General features: G+C 42.4%; 1 protein-coding gene across 1 annotated transcript; it reads right to left on the bottom strand.

The window, feature by feature from the left end:
- Positions 1-611: 611 nt before the first annotated feature.
- ndufs4 (NADH:ubiquinone oxidoreductase subunit S4) lies at positions 612-19,268 on the bottom strand. The gene is made up of 5 exons (XM_069138699.1): positions 19,157-19,268; positions 16,719-16,797; positions 2,429-2,601; positions 2,186-2,259; positions 612-811 (listed from the first exon to the last, which is right to left on the bottom strand). Exons 1-5 carry the CDS (start codon positions 19,237-19,239, stop codon positions 708-710), a joined length of 513 nt encoding a protein of 170 aa, XP_068994800.1. The 5' UTR covers positions 19,240-19,268; the 3' UTR covers positions 612-707.
- Between the last annotated feature and the right edge of the window lie 871 nt (positions 19,269-20,139).

Consider the following 20,139-nt stretch of genomic DNA (forward strand, 5'->3'; position numbering starts at 1 on the left):
GTTAATGTTTGAATGTTTTAAACCAAAAATTTTTTTTTTACATATAGCACCTTTAAGAAATAAAAAGGCATTTTGGATTTTTCAACATTTTATAGATGAAACCATAAATCAATAATTCAAGAGAAAAGTCACGAACTGCAACTCTAAATGTGGATTGTTTTTTCTGTATTTTTACACCTTTCAATACCTCTGGATGAAAAACAAAAACAAAAACATCAAGGTTAATGTTGCAGCGCTCACTAAAAGGTAGTGAAGGTTACTACTTGAGGCTAACGCTGATATTTGTCATGATAATCTCAGGCCACAGATGTTGTAAAAAAAAAAAAGGTCCCATTTAAATTCCAGTTGTGCAGCTCTCCAAACACTGAAACGATTTGGGTAACAGGATAGAAACAAAACGCTCATGCAGGAAAAATGTCACTCCTTTTGGCCTCCAGATATATTTATCTCTGTGTTTAAACAGGTTCTAATTGTAATAATATGTTGCCCTTTGTTTTGCTGTTGCACAACTCGACTCCGAGAACAAACACTTCATTAATCGGGTGGGCTACGTTAGGTAGTCAGTAATGAGGTGAATGTTTGAAGAATAAAAAGCGATAATGACCCAAATGTTTGGTTTACACATTTATAATTATGCATTTATTGACAAGAATGATACAGGTCTGCTGAGGGACGAGCGGAGGTCAGGCCCACTAACAGATGGGTGTTTACTTAGCGGACCTCCGGGTCCTCTTGTCCCAGGAGAAGTTTGCTCCGTAGGATTTCACGCGGGGCTTTGAGCTCCTCTTCTCTGTTATGTCGTAGCTCCAACCTGAAGGAAAAACATCAGCGTGAGCGATGGGGGGGGCGAGAGCGTCACGTTTGTTCTCTTTGGATGACTTCCAACCACAATGAGGTGTTTTGTAGACATCAACAGGCTGTGTGTAGTCAGAACGACTCTAATCGCTTTCATGGTGCAATAAACAGAGAAAGCCAGTTTCCTTTGCTTAGTTTCAACAAACTTTCCCAGATGGTTGAGTTCTCTCTGTTGAAGTGAACTGCAATCATGCTCGACACAAAACCCGCTTCGTCCACGTTCAACTGGTTCAACCTGTGCTCAATTGTCTAATGGTCTGGTTGGTCCGCCACCAGTATTTTCTTCATCTTTCAGTATAGTGTAAGGAAATCCTCTCCTTGTCATCAGGTGCTGGTTTACTACTATCTCCGTCACCTGATGACCGTCCAGCTTTCAAAGCTTGAATCCACCACGAACATTAAAAATTTTTTTTTAAAAAAAGCTACGAATATACTGCCAACACCCAAAGATGGTCTCTGCTAAGACCGATCACCGATTTGTCTTTTGGTTGATACCCTTTATCGTATCATGTAAGCAATTTATGTAAAAATCATAACAAAATGACTTGAAATAATAAACCAAAAAGCTTTGAGTTACCACTCAGGAGGGTCAAGTGTTCCAGTGACACTCTGCATTATTAAAAAAAAAAAAAAAAAATGATGTAACTGACACTATTTTCGACTGAATCGGAGTGCACATTGATCCAGATGAAATCTTGTTACTCCAGCTCAGACTACATCCCCCCTCTGATGCAGCAACACCGGCAACCGCCTCAATACTCGCAAGCGCCGCTTCCTCAGACATACAGCGCCGCTGTCTCGTCCAACGGTCGTTCAACTCAGAGGAAGGAGGTACGAGTTCCCAGACGGGTCCCGTCGCACAGCGTTGGAGCGCGGCGCAGCAATTTGCACAAAGCGGGAGGAAACGATAAACATCCTCGGTCACGTCACTCGAGCGATTTGTGATTTTTCTGAAGCATTTCGAGGGTCTGTGTTGTCGATTCCTTAAATCTGACGGGCGCTCTCCGATCGGGTCAACTGGTGACATTGCGAATGCACACGGTCCAGCGGTCACAAACGTGTGCGTAACTCTGGCGCTCGTGTTGAGCAAAGGACCTCGAATAAAAAAAAAAACTTGGACTGGTCACCCAGAGGTTATTAAATTACTGCCCCGCACTCCACTTGTGTACAACAGGAACTCTTTGATCACACCTCGTATGTCGTTACTACATTTCGTCATTTTTTTGTTTTTTTTAAACTGAATTGATTGGCTGTGGTTAGTGGAGCCACTGCATTCACTACATTATTACATTTCCTTCTTCACACATTTATTTGTTTTGGTTTTTTTTACCATTTTTCTCAGCAAAAGCAATTGCATCTTCCTTGGAGGAGAAGGAGAGGACCATGTTGGATAAAGGATCCCCCCTAAAACAGGAAATGAGCCGTTAGCCACGCAGACATCAACGCAAACCCTAAATATCACAAGAAACGTGCTACTATCCCAAAATCAAGGACATCTTGCGGGGAGTCGAAGCAGCCGCCGTACGTCGAAAATGATCTTGTTTATGTTGTGTAGAAACCGGGAGGTTCTTACGTGGAGGCCCAGCCCATCAGCGGGTTCTCCCAGCGCTCTCTGGTGTCGAAGTCCATCTTCCACTTCTTGGTGCTGTTGATTCCCGACTGCATGGCCGTCTTGGTGGGCACGAAGATGTGAACCTTGCGGGTCTTGATGTGCTCCTCGGGGACCCCCGTGAGAGTGCTGATGTCCTGCGGGACGGACGGAAAAAGATTATTTCAGACCGGAGGGGACCGGGAAATCCAACTGGGGGGGGGGGGGGGGGGGGGGGGACTCGGTGAAAATGTACAAACCAGGTTTGTAAAGAAGAAAAAGAAGGAAAAGGGTTCAGAGCTCTCCATCTCTGCATCTATGTGTGAACTGACATGTTTGTGGTTGCCGGCGGGTTTCCACTCTGACCTGCTGACTGATTTTCTCTCCTTTACAAAAACATTTAAAAAAAAAAAAAATAAGACTTCATGCAAATAAATATGCTGGAAATGTCATTTGAAAGTTACAACTTTTAAGACCTGACAACATGTTCTCCAGGTTAGAAAAATGGGCTCAGGAAAATGTTCGGTGGATACAAAAGGTGCTTGTGTAATCAGCTGCTTTATGTTTTATATTTTTGTTCTTCACATCAATCTGTAGAGATTTATTTCCACTTTTAAATATTGGGGTCAAATAAAAGTTCAACTGCATGCTTAATGTCAAATAAAACATAAAAATAAAAAAAAAAATTTAAAAAAAAAAATCCATGGAGTGAACACTTTTTATAGGAGCCATAAACCAGTCTCAAAGTTTGGATTATATTTTTATTGTTTCGGTGATCTGATGGCCTTTTTGCCAGCACGACTGCGAACAACAACATATGAATCTTTCCTGAGTTTTGGCCCGCCAGAATTTTTTTATATTTTAATATGTTGCTTGTAAATGTCCAGCATTGTTTACTGGGCTGCGTGCTTCTCTCAGGTAGAAGTTCAGTAATTCGCTTTTGGGGATTTTTGGACATACAAACACATTATAGCTGAATAAGAGCAACATAAAAACAAAACGTAACAAGAAGGAGCTTAAAATGAGTTTGTCATCGCCAGCCGTTAATGAACTTGGTATCACAAAGCTGACTCGCTTTTAACTAATGGAGATCACCATGTTTACCTACGCGGCGCAGCTAACTGGCTCCAGGTTAACTTCAAAGGATGGCATCAAAAAGCCCCACAGGATCCTCCCTCTATAATAAAGAGGGTACTCTGTGTACTCTCATAAAATGACTTATTTTAACCTTCACCATGAACTTTTCTGAACCTAATTATGTGGTGTTTGGTGCCTAAACTAAGGCCAGTCGAGGCAAAGCCTGACACCGGCGGGGTTTCCCCTAGTGGACTGAAGGGTGTATTACACGCTTTGGCATTCGGGTATTATTTCTACATTTTGTACACTTCCCTTCTTATTACACTCTGTTTGTGTCGTTCTATGATCGATATTTCACCACGAGGAACAACACCATTTGCGTTTGCCACCGTGACTGATTTCCCCTGTAGGTTCCACTGTTTTCACCTCATTTCAAACGTGCTCGGTGCCGAACGGATAAAGTTCAGAGTTCACTGTCGATAACCGGCTTTGTGAACCCGGCTGTCCGTGTCAGGCTCAGTGAGTGCCAGATAACAGAGCCGGTCTGAGCTGAACTCACTTCAGGCTTCGGACCGTACGCGTGCGAAAAGGTCAAACCTGGAGTCGAAGAACAAAAACGAGAGAACTGCCATCGGCATCTCTGTGCTGGTATTCATACTCTTTTACATTTATGGTGACGAAGTTAATGCCTAATACTTGAGGTGATTTATTCCAGACCGTCAGAAAGTAGGCCAGCGTGACACTTGGAGGAGGAGGAGGATGGGAGGGGGGGGGGGGGGGGGGGGGAGGAGGAGGAGGAGGAGGATGGGAGGGGGGGGGGGGGCCTGCGGGCAAACAAGATGCATATTCCAGAGCAACTGGAGCCCCTTCAAGCTCCTATCGAGGATCTGGTCCAATTCTTTAGGGAATTAGCAAACAAGCAATGGGAAGTCGGCGACAAAACACCGATGAACCTCCCAGCACGCAGGCAGCAGCCACCCAAGACTGAGGGCTTCCCGGTGCAGCTCTCCTTTCAATACAAGAACTTTACACATTTCAATGGCCATTACAACTTCAAAGAATAAAGTTTTCATCATTGTCTGTCATCTGCCTGCTGATAGGAAGGGGGTCACTTTGCATGAACCCCACAGAAAAGCCCGCACTTTCCTTTGGCAGCGAGGCTTCCACTGGTATTTAAGGCCGGTAAATTACAAGTCCAACTGCTGAACTACTGCTCGTTTCAGCGCAACATCTTCAGCCATGCTAAGAGGCAAGACTGAATTTAATCATAAACAAGATCTGCACGTTGAAAAGATTGTCCAACTGAAAGGGAAAAGACGAACAAAAGGGGGGGAAGAAAAAAAAAAAAAAAAAAAACTTCACAAGTGCTTGGTAATTATTTCCGGCTGCCCTATCTACTTAACCTTAACAATTCCTTCTTGTCACAAAGAGGAGGAAAACATGTTCTCCTCACCGAGAGGGGGTAATGGTTCATGACACAATAGCACACAACACAGTGTTAGAGAGCAAAAAAAAAAAGAAGAAGGGAAAAAAAAAAGAAAAAAAAAAGAGATGGTTTTGTTCTATCATGCAGCAGGTAATCAAAAAATGTTTTATTTGTTCAAACGATCTGTAGTTCAAAAGAGAGAGATCAGATCTTCCTGGGAGTTTCGGAGAAAAGATGTGAACCATCAAAATACTTAGTGAGCTACAACACATTTGGAAAATGAGGTAGAAAAATGTTACAAAAAAGCACCTTTTGAGTTGAGGTAAATGTAATTGGCAGTCAGAAACATTTAACATTCTGCGGTCTGTCGTGTGGTGCACGAAAATCGCTCTCTGAGACGCGTTGGAAATTATACCCCGGGGATTAGCAGGCCAGACTATGGTTACGCGTACGTACGTTACATAAACCATAACTGACACGAGGCCCACGTATGGTGCATCGGTGCAATAATTTGTCCAGATGTAGCAGACCTTAAATCACATCTTTGGCCCGGATGAGCACAAAAGGTCCTTCATGACTGAGGGAGGATGTGTCAAAACAAAAGCTCTGCCAAATCACTGAAAACACTCAGCTCATTATCTGGCATTGTTTGCAAAAAAATAAGAGTCTAGACTTCTATGATACTGAAAGCAAGGAGGGTTATCGGCATAACGGGCTCACCCACAATACCCAGATTCACAAAGGGAATGATTGTGGCTGGAATGTGGTGTGTTCCCAGGAAGACTAGGGAGGGCCGTCACAAAAGGAAAACCCACACGGTGGGCACTTTTTCTTCTGCCATGTACAGGAAGCGCAATGAGAACTATCAAGTTTGACACTATTCACAGGGCCTTCACGGGGCCCTACAATACCTGGCTGGGCAGACAGAATGCCGGGCTTAAGAGAGGGGGGAAAACGGCTGGCAAAGTCTCCGTCACGTGAAAGCGTGTCGATATTTGTGACACCTCCAGGCTACGTGCCAAATAAAGAGCATAGGAGCTTGTCGCTGTGGGGCCGCAGGGCCCACCAGAATGCTGAAAGCCGGTACCCCTAATGCTCCAACAGAGACCCGGGATGGAAGAGCTCAGGGTAAACAACAAAGAAACCTCACTGTGCTGGAGTTTGGAAAAACTGCGGGAAACAACGAGATACCAAAAAAAAAAGAAAGAAAAGCAGAAAGAAAGTATTTTTCTTGCGGCGGTTGTTACAAGTGCAAAACGCCACCAAATTAAATATTTCTGGAATTAAGTCTATTGTTGGGCTGCTGCAAATTGTTTTGCTTAGAATTGAGATCACAATTCTCCCTCCTTCCCTCCCTCCCTCTGAGCGTGGAGACCGACTGAGGAAACAGGCCTGTCAATCAAACAGACACGCCCCCAAAAACGCAGCTTTTTGAGGCTTATTTTTCTAATTAATGATGCGATTGTTTTCAGATGGACCACCGGAAAACGAATCAGAAGTGACTTTAGTGAATGACACCCTAATGACTTGAGGGGGAAGAATTTATTGATTTTGTATTTAATGAGAAAAGTTGAATGGGAGTCTTGTTAGCCGGAAGCCGACCCCTAGTGGCACTCGATAGTATTGCACTCCACGGCGCGTCTACACCGGCCTCAACTTTATAGATCTGGAAGCTACATTCACTTTTATATGCAGTCTGTGTTTATGATCAGCACATCGAGTTTGGACAACAGAACGGGAACACCGTTGTTTTTTTAGCTCGACACTAAACATGAAACACCTTCAGTCTCTCGTTAAACGCAAACTTTGAACAAGTATCTTCGTGCGTGTTTTCTTTTGTCCAGTTTGTCCGTCGGTGGGTTTCTGTTCTTCGCCGTCGGCTTCTGCTGCTCTGAATCACGTGCTGCAACGCTGCGTTGTCATTCGTAGGGAGGAGAGAGGAGCGCTTGTCGTGATGCAGCTGATGTCTCTGGTGAAAATGAGGCAGAATCGTTGGCATTTGGAAATGAGATCACATCGAGGCATGGCTGGAGATTGTGCAGCCCTACTGTACTGAGATTAATGTGAATCATTTCCGCGTATAAATTTTGTGCGTTTAATAAGTTCTGGCGCGGCTCATGATCAATAACACCGAATACTTTTCGTTGGACCGGCTACGACGTCTCGCCTTTTCTACTTGGTAGTAACCACTTAAAATAAGTGGCGTGATTTCCGTTTCATTTCATTTCCTGCTTCAGTCCAACACTGGTTCATGTTAGTGGGCGAGACGCTGCACGGGTTGGAGAGTGTTGTTTCAGCTACCAGAACAAAATACGCTCCTGGAAGTCCAGTTTGAGTAACTGATCCACGAGACTGAGGGTTCACCAGACGCCAACAAACTACACAGCAATTTATAATACTACGAGACAGGACTTTACAACTCTGGAAAGTTATCCTGGTGTCAGTCCCTTTATTTTTAGCTGCAGGGATCACAGGGTAAACAGCAGAAGTCTGGTGTTCAGGTTACACAGTTATATAGCAGGAATGTGCGCTTGGATGCATTCAAATAAATAAGGAGGTTGCATTTTTCATGTAGTGCTGTTGTCTTTGTGTTTTCCTGCTTTGGGAGGGCCATTCTTTTTGCAGCGTCTGACATATTTGTCCGATTACAGCAATCAAAAGAGATTTATTTCTGTAATTTAACTTACAAAAAAAAAAAAAACGGCTTCAATTTGTCTGGACACTTCTGTGAGCGTCGCGCAGGACGGCGGCATCCCTGTCCTTAATCCCGAGCTTCGATTGGCTCGGCCGACGCCCCGTCTGAACTGCTGAAGAAGTGGGCAGCACTTGGTCGTGTGGACGTCTGTTTCTCTAAGTGTTCTTCCAGCCACCGCTGTCCCCGTATCGTTTAGCACATGTTGTCAGTTTCAGATGATTTGCGGGTGAATGTCCACATTTCCTGCACTTCATTTCCTACAGTTTATACAAAGGCATATTAAATCCAGTTTTTCTTGGTCTGTTAGATAAAATATGGTCTCCATATCCTCTCTGATATCCTTTGCAGATCTGGTCCAAATAAAATAAAAGATTTTCGTGGTGCGTTGTGCATTTCTCTCGACCATGAGTTTTGCCAAGAGAGCCTAAAAAGTGGTTTGCCAAAAAGAAAATATCTCAAAATCAGACTGAAAATCTGACTTTTAGAAAAACTTAAAGTAATAGAAATCACATGAAGTTTTCTAAAGAACAATTTAATTTTCTCTTTGCTCCCCTACTTTGAGAGCTTTGAATAGTGGCGAGTAAAACAACCTCAACCCATTACTGCTCGTTCACTTGGTGATCTGAACAGCTCCGTCTCACTCAATCATTGGATACTCCCTGTGTGGCCATTTATAAAAAGAGTGTTATTTTAAAGATAAAATAAACCATAAAAGGGGATTTCACGTCTGTTCTTCCAATGATCCTGGACGGCTCGATTATTAGTCATGAGGATGATCAACTCTCCGATCATGCAGAGAGGTGTGACGATGCGGGACACGAAACACGAAGCTATCATAGTGACACTAACAGTAGAATCAACATGTTTAACTGGCTTATTTTTATTGGTGCACAAAAATAGTTTTAATGAATAAACATTTACGACCACTAGAAGTGAATCGACTTTGATCAGTATTTAAAAGAAACAGACGTTAAATAACAAAGAAAATAGCCCATTGTCAGAATAAGTTGTCAGTGGCGTCCTATTTTTAAGACTTCTTAGGCTTTTCAAAACTAAACAGAGCTTCACACAGGTTGTTGTTTTTTTTCCTGTTAGTACAGTAACCAAACAAACAAATAAAGGATGCCTGTGCACGAGTCCCATTTGTAGCGTCACTACCATATTTCTATGAACGCCGTGAAAGCCGTGACACAAGTACGGTGCGGGCCGATCACAGCATGAACACCTGTATGCCGAAACTGCAGCTCGGCAGCCGTAGGGGTCAAGAGGTCGGCCGAGCTGAATCATGTTGAGTCAGCGTGTGCTGAAAGCCCAAACACATCACCCTTAACCCCCCACTGTCCGTCCCACACCCAGGCCGAGAGCCTCACTCATCGGCCTCGGCCGGTTCCCACCTCCCGGCGGCTTTGAAGTGGAGGAAGCGTGCCAATTACTGATTGGACAACGGGGGGCGTCTCTAACAGAAACAAATATTATGTCGCTTGCTTATGCGTGGGAGCGGTTCGACGCTGGAGAACGAGAAGCAGCTGGCATGAGGGTCATCTCAGATCTCACGTTACACATACCGGTGATGATCGGAGGGAGAGGACAGAGGACGGTCGGTCACTTGTGAAAATGTTGGATGCAGACACGCGTGTTTGTTTGTGCGTCTCTAATATCATTTAACAAGTTATAATAGTTTAGAAATAACCCAAAACTATCATCAAGTAGAAGTGTGCATCTTCTCCGTTTTACATCAACGTAAACTGAATAGGATTTTGGACTGTTACACGTCTAATTTGGCTTTTTGATGACAGATAAATATATCAGGGAAATAATCATTAGTTGCAGCTTAAAAGCCGTGACCGAGAGTGCACGTTACTTCACGGTTTCATTATCCATTGATCCACCGTTCATGTTCTCAGTTGGCTAGATGATCGTTTCAGCTGCCGCACAACAAAGCAACATGTCGGGAATTACTGTGCTGGCATGTTGTTGCGACGATGACGGACAATAAATACATTAGAAACCAAAAAGGTGAATAAATGGACGTGTAGGCAAACAGAAGCCCTTTTTTTTTTTTTTTACCAACCTGCAAACACAACACTTAGCAGCTAGACACTTCCTAAAAGTAGGCAGCGCTGACAGGGCTGAGGAGTCCTCTTAAGAGGCTTATTCTCTATGGAAGAGAGTGTTAATGAATGAAACACTATTTAGTGGATGATACATAATAAAGCCTCTTGTCTGGCACTCTTCAAAGACCAACATCCTCTGACCCACTACTCTAAACTTGAGGCCAGAGAATTTTTTTTTTTTTTTTTTTTTTTTTTGCATAAGCGCTCAGTATGAGAGGGTAACCAGACAAAACAGACACTTAAGTTGTCTATGTGCAAAAAAGGAGGGAGGAAGGGGGAGAGGAGGATGAGAGGAAGAGAGGGAGGTGGGGGAGGAGGGGGGGGGGTTAATGTGGTCTGCTCCACTGTAGGTCACTGTGTGTCTGAGGCCAGACAGGCTTAGAGAACATTCACCCCTGGACCGAAGACTTAGACTGCTGCTGCTAAATATATCCTCATCGCTGGGATAGCTGGAGTCTTATTGTGACTCGGGGTCTCCGACGTCCTGCACGCTGATTTTCTTACGGTTTGCAAATGCGAAATGAAATGCCTTTTTTTTTTTAAGTCGCAGGAGTTGAGTCTAATTTTGACTTCAACACTAACGATCAATCGTTTGGCCACTTCAATCAGCCGATATTGGCCGATCGTAGATATATCAGTATTATGGCCAACATGGACAGTTTTCTTTTATAGGTTGTAATGAAAAAGAAGTCGGGGGTAATTTATAAACGGTTCTGTTTGTATTCTTTTTTAATTCACAATTACTTGTTTTGGTGCACGGGTGATGTCATTTTGGACAATGAAGTTTATCGTTACGCTGTAAAATAGCTGCCTCCATTCCAGATCTTTGACATAAGTGTCTGACAAGCATATTTCAGTCACTATAGCGTTAATATTTTTTTTTTTTTTTTTTTTTTTTTTTTTACTCCCAAATATTGGTATCGGCAGTGGCCCCAAAAATCCAGTAGTGGTCAGGGTCTACTTTTGACACTCTCATACACATATTGTGTATCAGGGCGTATGTCGGTCACAATAAATCAGACTGTCAGACTCAATATCTGTAACTCTGATGAAAATTGAGGTCTTTAAAAAACAACCAACAACAGAGCTTTCAACTTAACTGACTTACCGCAGTCAAAGCCCACATCTTTTGTCCAGATGTGATGTCACTTGCCAAGCAGGCGTTGTGCTCTAAATTCACAAGAAACCAAAGATTTCAGATTAACAAACTTAACATGCCACGCATCAGATGGGCCTACCAATTTGATACTCTCTTCCTCTCCCCGTCTTCCTCCCTCCTTCTCCCTCAATTCCCCGCAGTCGAATAACTGTCCTCCTCTGTCTCGTAAAACCCCAGTGCCTTTAGAGAACTCTATAACAAGGCTTCACAAGCGCTTTAAGATTATGGTGTTGTCTTTATGTGGAGAGAGGGAGTGCACTTGGCTGCAGCTGAAGCCGGACTAGACGCTCAAGACACTCGGGCCTAAGTGGGAGATATTGTGTTGCATATTGAAGCAGCTGTTATGGTTATAACCACAGTTGTTTCTGCAAAGGGCCGCAGAGGAAAGCAGAAGGCCTGACTCTAATTGACGGAGGTCGCAGACATTCCGTGTAAAGCTGTGTATCAGTGGCGAGCCAGCCGGACCCTGAGAGCTGCCCAGCATGCTTAATCAAACAGTAATTACAAACAAAAGCAGGTCGGCATGGGCGCTCCAGGGAACGGCTTCGGGCACTGGAGCTCCATCACGCAGGTCTTTTTATTTGGCATATTTCTGAAATTCAGACAATGGCCACAAAGTTTTGCCCGTAAAAAAGTCAAACTTCAGAACTCAAACATGCGATAAGATAAAAAAAAAAAAAAAAAAAAAAAAAAAAAAAACAGTCAAAGTAACTAAACTAACTAAATGTTATTTTAATTATTTTATCTATGTTTTCGCTAACCAGTTCTTTCTACTCTGTGAAATAGTAAAAAAAAAAAAAAGAAGAGAATTAGTTGCCTAAAGCCTCTCATGGCGTCATCAAATTATGTGTTTTGCCTGAGCAACAGTCCAAACCCAAAGATTCATCAATTACTATTATACAAGACAAACAAAGCAGCAATCCTCACACTTTAGAAGTAGGAACGAGGCGATGTTTGGCACTTGAAGAATGACTTTAAACCAGAATTGTACTTGACTTACTAGACAGTAAGACTATTGTTGAGCCGTTGACTAGTTTGACTAAATATTTAAACAATGGCATGTTTCATACATAATAATCAGTGAAGTGTAGAGCCTGACTGATGCTGGATTTATGGGGCGGATATCGATATTAGGGAGTAAGAAAATGCCGATATTGATATATCAGCCTATCAAACACTTGTGACAGAGATGTGTTATGGAGTCAGAATATTTGATAGTATATCACACTGACATTTATGATGTTAAACAGTAAACTTCATGAGAAATGTATTGAGTAATACAATTAATAATATTAATGTATAAGTAATTATGTTAAGAAAAAGTTTCATATCAGCACATATGTCGTGGGGCTGCACGATGGTGCAGTGGTTAGCATTGTTGCCTCACAGTAAAAAGGTTCAGGGTTCGAATCCGGGCCTGGTCCTTTCTGTGGGGAGTTTGCATGTTCTCCCTGTGCCTGCGTGGGTTCTCTCCGGGTACTCCGGCTTCCTCCCACCATCCAAAAACATGGTTCTAGAAATGTACCTTAGGTGTGAATGGTCTTTGTTTCAGTCTGTCTCTGTGGCTCTGTGTACCCTGCCTTCACCCAAAGTGAGCTGGGATAGGCTGCAGCCCCCCCGTGACCCTGTTCAGGAAAAAGCGGGTATAGATGATGGACGGATGGATGGATCAGCACATATTGGACTAGAAACACAGATACCGTTACATCTGGGACAGGCCAAATTCCAATAAAACTGGCAGGCCAATATATCAGTCGGTCTCTAGTAATACAGTAATGACTAGGAGGATAAAGGCAAACAATAGAACAGCTTTACTGTAATGCAGTGCAAAACAAGAAAACCAGAAAAAGACAACATTTATGCCATAACAAGATAAATCAAAGACAAAATCTAGTCTCTCATCAACAATTTTGAGCCACTTTTACGACTGAACAAATATCAAAACAGCTGCTGATTATTTTCCTGTTTCCTTTGGCCTGCTGTAAAATTGTTCACTAACAAACACCAACAAAGATCCTTTTCACTGAATTAGTTCAGATTTTTGACCTGCCGCAGACTCTTGTCCTTCACAGCCTAAATTAGTCTGTAATGGAGAAGACCAAACAAACTGTAGCGATGCGACTTCCTGTGAGGTTTGCACTTTCTGGACAGACGAGAACTAAGGACAAGATAACGAGTGTCACACAAACATTCAGACGAGAGTTTTTGGAGTGAATTCAAAATATCGTTTGCCGAGGCCAAAATGCAACCTCATCTAAATGAGGTTATTCAGAAATGCTCACGACACACCAGGCAGCACACCCCTTTCTACTCGGGCCGCTCCACAGAGAGACAGCGTGCGAACCCAGCATAACCTCTCTGCGGATCGAGATCTTTGTTGGATTGGTCGAACCAGAAAGCAATTCACACTTATTGACAGCTTGATGAATGACTAGCGTGCCGACATACACTGAATGCCCAAAAGGGAGAGCGCTCTCATTGCCCTCTTCCATGTGAGACGGAGACCACTGTACTGTAAACAGCTGAGGGCCTCTCTTTTCGGCCTGTCTGAGTGAGCATTAGAGTACTTCCCGCCGTCGCCAGCAACAGCATGCCACAAAGGAACCTCTGTGGCCGACAACACTGAAGTGGCCACTGTCTTTTTCGTGAGTCTCAGGGTGTCTCACAAACTTTTTTTTTTTTCATGCAAGCTTCTTTTCTTTCACCCCCTCCGCTCCCCATTTTTTAGAGGCCCTTTTTTTTTCTCTCTCTCTCTCTCTCTCTCTCTCTCTCTCTCTCTCTCTCTCTTCTCTGCTGTTCCTCTCAGTGGCCCCTACTGAGAGGACAGAGACAGACACTCCACCCAGCCAAAGGTTTGTCTGCCAGTATGGCCAGCTTTGGTCGGGGACAAAAGCACACTGACGCTGCCCACACTGCAGCCCCCCTCCAAAACAAGTCCACAACAGACTCCCACATTCTCCCCCAAACTCCCCTCTTTCTCCGATATCTTCTATCTCGTCCGTCCTTTAATGACAAAGCATTAACTTCAAAGATCAGTCTTTGTTTTGTACAGTGGGTACATTGCTAACCTTGGCCACTTCAAATGCTTCTTATCATTGTTTAGGCTGCGTTCGAGCACTTAATGAAAAGAGGCTCCAAAGACCCTGTCTGCTGAGAAGCTACAAGCTATAAAGGCTATATACGTAGAAAAAGCAACTCTGTACAGTGACTGCGTCCCTGTTGCCACGCAAACTAGCTTTGATTACACATTTATATCTGTGATTAAAAGTGCTTTTGCTGCTACGCTGTGTGCCGAAGCCTTCACAATTTGTCAAAGATTGACAAATATTCTTCAGTTTGTTTGACCGACAGCTCAAAACCCCAAAATATTCAGTTAACATTGATGTCAAATGAAGAAAAGCAGCAAAGCATCTTGATGGAAGAGTGGGAATTGGTAATAGTTTGACATTTTTGCTTGTTAAATTACTAACGATTAACTGATCTTCAGAATCATGGCAGATTCATGTTTTTGTACGTGAATGACAAAGACTTCAGACAAAGAAGACGCTTTGCTTTGGCAGCAGAGAGGTCAATCAAAGTTGTGCAAAATAAGTCGAAATAAGCTTGTTTCCAGCACGAATCATTTGTCCATACGGACGGCTGAACAGCAGGCAAAATGTATGCAAACACCTGACCTGATGTCTTCTGTGCCCTGGTTTCCTGGGTGCATGTGCACACACCGATTCAAACACCACGAGCTAAATCACAGTAACTCAAAGTCAAAGCAACAAATGAAAACTGGTGGGTATAAAAATGGAAACCCTTTCTGATGGGGATGAGAAAAATCATTTTTATAAGCGCCATCATTTTCCAAAGGGAAACCACCAATCCACCCGTTTTACAGGTCGTGGACAGTTTAAAGCCTTTCAGGCTGCAGGGAGCTGTGAAAAGTCTAATAAACTGCCTCAATTGACGTAACTTTGGTAAAGGCAGAAGACGACAAGAAAGTGAAAACACAGACTTCTGCAGCCTGCTCATCGCTGGGCTTTTTTCTCACAAGGTAAGAAGCTCAATGCTACATTAGCAGCTACTTATACAACACGTCTGAACCTCCAACTGACGGTGGGTCACGTAGATGTCCGATTTGTTTGACGAGGAGGAACAAAAAACAGGACATTTCTGGCTCTGCTGCATCAATTGTAATACGTCTTCACAAATCTGAGTCTGACAGTGTTTTAGCAGAGCAATGTGTCAGTGCAGTCTTTCTCATTGTACAGTACAAAAGAAAAGCTACAACGCTGAAGATGAAGAGAACAAATAATTCTCGAAAAAAAATCCCAGTTACCCATTGAACCAAGACCACAAAGTGTAAGACCAAGCTTACAAATGTAAGCTGCATTGAGGACAGCGGAGCACTGATACTCAAATCCAACCTGTCTGCTTTAAAGTGATGGAGTAGACACACTATGGACATTATGAAGTTTCTATGCCAGGTCAATGTAGGCAATGCAACTAACGTGCTAATCAAATGGAAATTGTGGATGTTAAACAATGATCCCACGCGTGAGTGTCAAAGCTTCAACACTTCAGAAATAGTCAAATAAATCACTAGTGTTTTTGCTAATGATCATCACTGGTTTAAGGCCCGGTGGTGAGTGCTGCCGGTAACAGCCAGACTTTACTCTCCTCAACTTGTGGAGAGTACCTGATACCTGGTACTACTTTTGGCATCCCCTCAGTTGAGGTTCTGCATGAGCCGAGCCGATCCTAAAAATTGACGTGAAAAAACAGCAGACCACTGATTGGTCAGAGAGAACCCACAATCACTGCATCAGTATGTTGACAACACGGGACGTCTTGCACAAACCTGCCATTGTTAACTCGCCGAGTCACTCGAACAGCCACAATAAAAAAAAATCCCTTTTGGACTACTTGATTAATGGCAACCTGCAAAACCGCGCTGTCATCAACTCTATGTGTATGTGCGTTGTGTTGTGTTGTGTTGTGTTGTGTTGTGTTGTGTTGTGTTGTGTTGTGTTGTGTTGTGTTGTGTTGTGTTGTGTTGTGTTGTGTTGAAGACGGCGTCATAGTGTTTTCATGAGGGGTACCATCTGCAGTGGAAAACAAAATCCAGAAAAGTACCTGGGTCGAGCTGAGCCAGTACCAGCAGTGGGAGAGAGGGCTTGAGACAGAAAGCATAACCCACTCTTTCTACTGTATATTAAAAATGACGCTGTTATTGAGAGGATTCAAATTCAGTCATTTTGGAGGCTGTAGTTTGTTAAATCGTAAAATTATTTTAGAGGCTTATCCTCATTTATATAAACACGGTGGGAAAATGTAACAAAATAAAAGCCTATAAAGTTATACATTTTCAAACTCTACATTGTAACCTGACTGGAGGCCAGTGAGGAAAACACCATCAAATGCACAATATGGGTATTCAGTAATTCATGGTCACAAAGACTTTAAGATTTTTCTATAGCAATTGAAAGTTGATCTGATTTTTAGTAGCGTCAAACAGTCATTTTGTCATATTGAACTCCTTGTTTAGCTTTACTCCACTCAGTAAACTATTAAGTAGTTGGAGTATCTTCTGTAATGACTTGTCATCAAAAGCTGGAAGGATTGCGAAGAGAGGACAGACCTAACAGTGATGACATTTGCCATTAGCATCATATTGCTACAAAAGCCTTCTGTCTCCAAGCTCATTCTGGCAGCAGATAGGAGAGTTTTTAACCGTTTTTTCCAGGAAAGTAATTAGAAGGCAGTAGATCAGACAAACACCAATCCGTGTGCCACGTTGAACAGGGAAGGATCCTTACCAATTTCTCATCAACTGTGATAAGTTGCGTGTCTTGTCCTGGTTTCTCTGCCAGTCTCCATGTTGATGTGCTTGTAGACCTGAAAACCATGAGGTAGACATTACACGCAAAGCACAAACCACCAGAGGCACAAAGGAGTAAATCAGACAAACAAGTCACACTCTGAAACCACTGACTATCTTGGAGGAAGCGGCGGGTCGAGAATCCTGTGAAAAGGACGCGACAAGGAGGGAATCCCCCCCACCACCTATTAGTTCTGTCTGGTGAATCTCTGGCAGACTCTCACTGTCGTCCTAATGACAGGACGTGCTTAATGTTGGCTGTGGTCAACTGTCAGGCGAGGACTGTGTAGCTCTTTGTCACAGTGCAGCCGTGTCCGTCACTAAACAGCAATGTGCCGTCACGACTCCACCAGGGAACGGCACGTTCCACACAATGTACAGAGAATCACAATCTTAGCAGAATTTGGATCATTAGTTTCGGTATAAATATATATATATTTTTTGTTTTGTTTTGTTTTGTTTTTTTTGTTTTTCCTTTTCGTGGTGTCATAAATTAAATACTTGGGGCTTTTGCCTGTTTAATTCACGAGGTCGCTTACTGGATCTTAAAATAAAGTCTTTCAATAATGAAGTTAGTTTGAGTCTCAATTCTGTTTGTTACTCTTCAAACATGAATCACGTGTATCAATCAGTTTGTTAAACTACTGGTTTGCCTTTTCACTTCCTTTGCTGAAATGTTTTTGTTTCGAAAGCCAACAAACTGTCAAAGTAATTGAAGTAACTTGTTTCTTGAATTAACTTACCTTCAGGACATGAAACTTATTTCTAATTTGACAATTTCATTTTCAGTTGGCCAACAATGTGTATCTTTTGGTTACATAATGCAATCACACCCGTCAGCTATTAATGACCTCATGTAGTCAATGATGATGAGGTCTAATGAGAAAAGCCAGGAAAGCCACCACTTGTATTGTGTAAAGAGAATATGTCCATTTCTATCATTCTGTAAAAGAAAACGTAAACGTTTTTCTGCAACGTGCAACACGTCAGTAAAAACTGCTCATTTTTATTGTTCATTCACTGCAGAATCTCTTCACCTGACAAAGAACCAAATACAGCTCAAAATGGTTTTAAAATCCACTTTGTAATAATTTAACACTTTTAAAGGGACAATTCAGCAGGTGGTTGGAGGGTTTAATTTAAAGAACAGCGTTGCAGACATTTATATAAGTCCTAATATCATAACCTGTGAAGGTAAATCATGTCAGCTGACTCCGGCTGATGTGCGCTGGGCCACTTGTTTAGTTCGATCTGACATTTCTTTTTTTTTTCATGACTTTAGTTTGATCTGGTATTTATCTCAATCAGTCGCAGGAGAACATGACAAATCGTGTGGCTAATGTTACGGCTATTTATGCTGTTTTTGCAATATCGTATTTAGATTATGAGGACTGTAAAATCTTTAGCAATGTTGTTCCAGTTAATAGCCGAACAAGAACGCAAACGGTGATCACGTAACTCCCGATACTTTCAGGAGACATCGCTGTATTCACTTCACAGGATCTCAAGACTCTCTCCACTGTAGTAATGTGACTTATCCCTCCTGCTCAATGCCAAAACCCCAAATAAAGCATGCTCCTATGCAAACGTAGGTCTTCACACAAACTCATTTACAGCAGCAGATTTTCAGGCGGTGACTATTTTGTGGTGTATTTGTCTATTTACAAGTAAAAAAAAAAAAAAAAAAAGCCTTTAGAGATTATTGAAGATGAACATTTTGCAGCATCTGGTGGGGTGGGAGGGGGGGGGTGAATCAAAGCAGAGGCAGATCAAAACAGATGTAACTTCAAGAAATCCAGCCATCAATCCGATATTTAATGTTTTATTTGCGTGTATAAACGTGTTGGTTTTATGACCAGGAATATACGGTCGATGTCACATCCGACAGCAGACCGGAAGTTGAACTGAAGTTAGCTGTGGAGACTCAGGTCTTTGAAATTCGCCTTTCCAATTAGGGGTCTTATTGAATAAAGTCCTCTCTCTGGCCGATTATTAATAATGGTATGTAGCACGTGCAGCCGTTTAATTGTGTTGGTACTTAAATTGATTTCTTGCCCGACCTAGCGTCGGCTAATTAGCTGGCTAGCCAAGTGTTGTAAGGACACTGACATTATCTAACAGCCTTTAACACTAAACGTGCCGGCAAGAGCGCAGTCAGGTGCGTAAAGTCAAATACGATGTCCGATAAAGTTATAAATCTTGTAACGCGCTTTATTAAAAGGCTGCGATGCGGATTATTGTACAAGTGTTGTTAGCCGGTCACGTTACACCTACGGCCTCCTTCTTTAGTCGACTTATAGCGAAATATTTCAAACAAACTTCATTTCTTGTAACACGCACGGACGTAACATTAATAAACAACTAACGTGGAGTTACCTGATTGGGTTCAGGAACATTCTCGAGGCTGCACTGATCGCAGAAAAACGTCCCAAGCCGAGAAGTGACATTGAGGACGCCATGTTTGTTGTCAACAATGACGTACGGCGAGCGCGAAGGAACAAACAGTACGAACGGGCGACGGAGACAGCTGGCAGGAGGAGGACTGAAATGACTTTACAAGGATGCGTCACGTACAGAGAGACATGTCCAGACACATCGAGCATCTATTTACGCCGCGGATGTTTGTTTCATATTACAGAGAGAGAGAGAGAGAAAGGAAAACACGATGATGGGAAGGAAACGGAATTCACTTTTGCTTTTTGGCGTTTAGTTGCTGCTTCTTGCATGGTCGTTTACATTTCCCCTCAATTTTCCATTTCTTACGTTTTTGCTTGAGAAGATAAGATTTGCGCTGTGTAGCAAATCAAATGAGACCAAAGAAGCATTAAACGTGATTGATTTTTAAAAGAATCGACAATCTTCTTTATATCATGGAAGGGGTCTTCCAACTAATGTTGAAAATGCTTTTTTTTTTTTTTAAATACATGTTCATAGTTTTTAGAGGGATTGTAGGGCTAAAACACAATTATTTATTGTAAAAAAAAATAATAATAATTATGCAACATATAAAGCTATCTGTATATTCAGTCGCTGTCTAATGGAGCATACAGTGTTTGGGGGGTATACAGTCTTTTATCTGGGCATGCAGACATCATTTTTTGGAGCTATACTGACACATGGTATAGTGACGTCTCTAGCAAATCTATTCACAAATTCGTTATGGACAAAACCACCAAATTGAGAGGAATATTTGTTTTTGGCTCATCCAAAATTACAAGCTACTGTGGTGTAGTGTTGAAACAAATAATCAATGCCCACAATAATACAACTGACAGAGATATTAAAACAATGACTTCATTGCACTTTCATCTTGCATTTTAAAGTAGCCTATATCATCACATTGTCCATTATCCTGACTG

Source organism: Embiotoca jacksoni, unplaced genomic scaffold (genome assembly GCF_022577435.1).
Source record: "Embiotoca jacksoni isolate LCO1_2020_lvr unplaced genomic scaffold, fEmbJac1.0.p SCAF_8, whole genome shotgun sequence".
In the NCBI taxonomy this organism is placed as follows: domain Eukaryota; kingdom Metazoa; phylum Chordata; class Actinopteri; family Embiotocidae; genus Embiotoca; species Embiotoca jacksoni.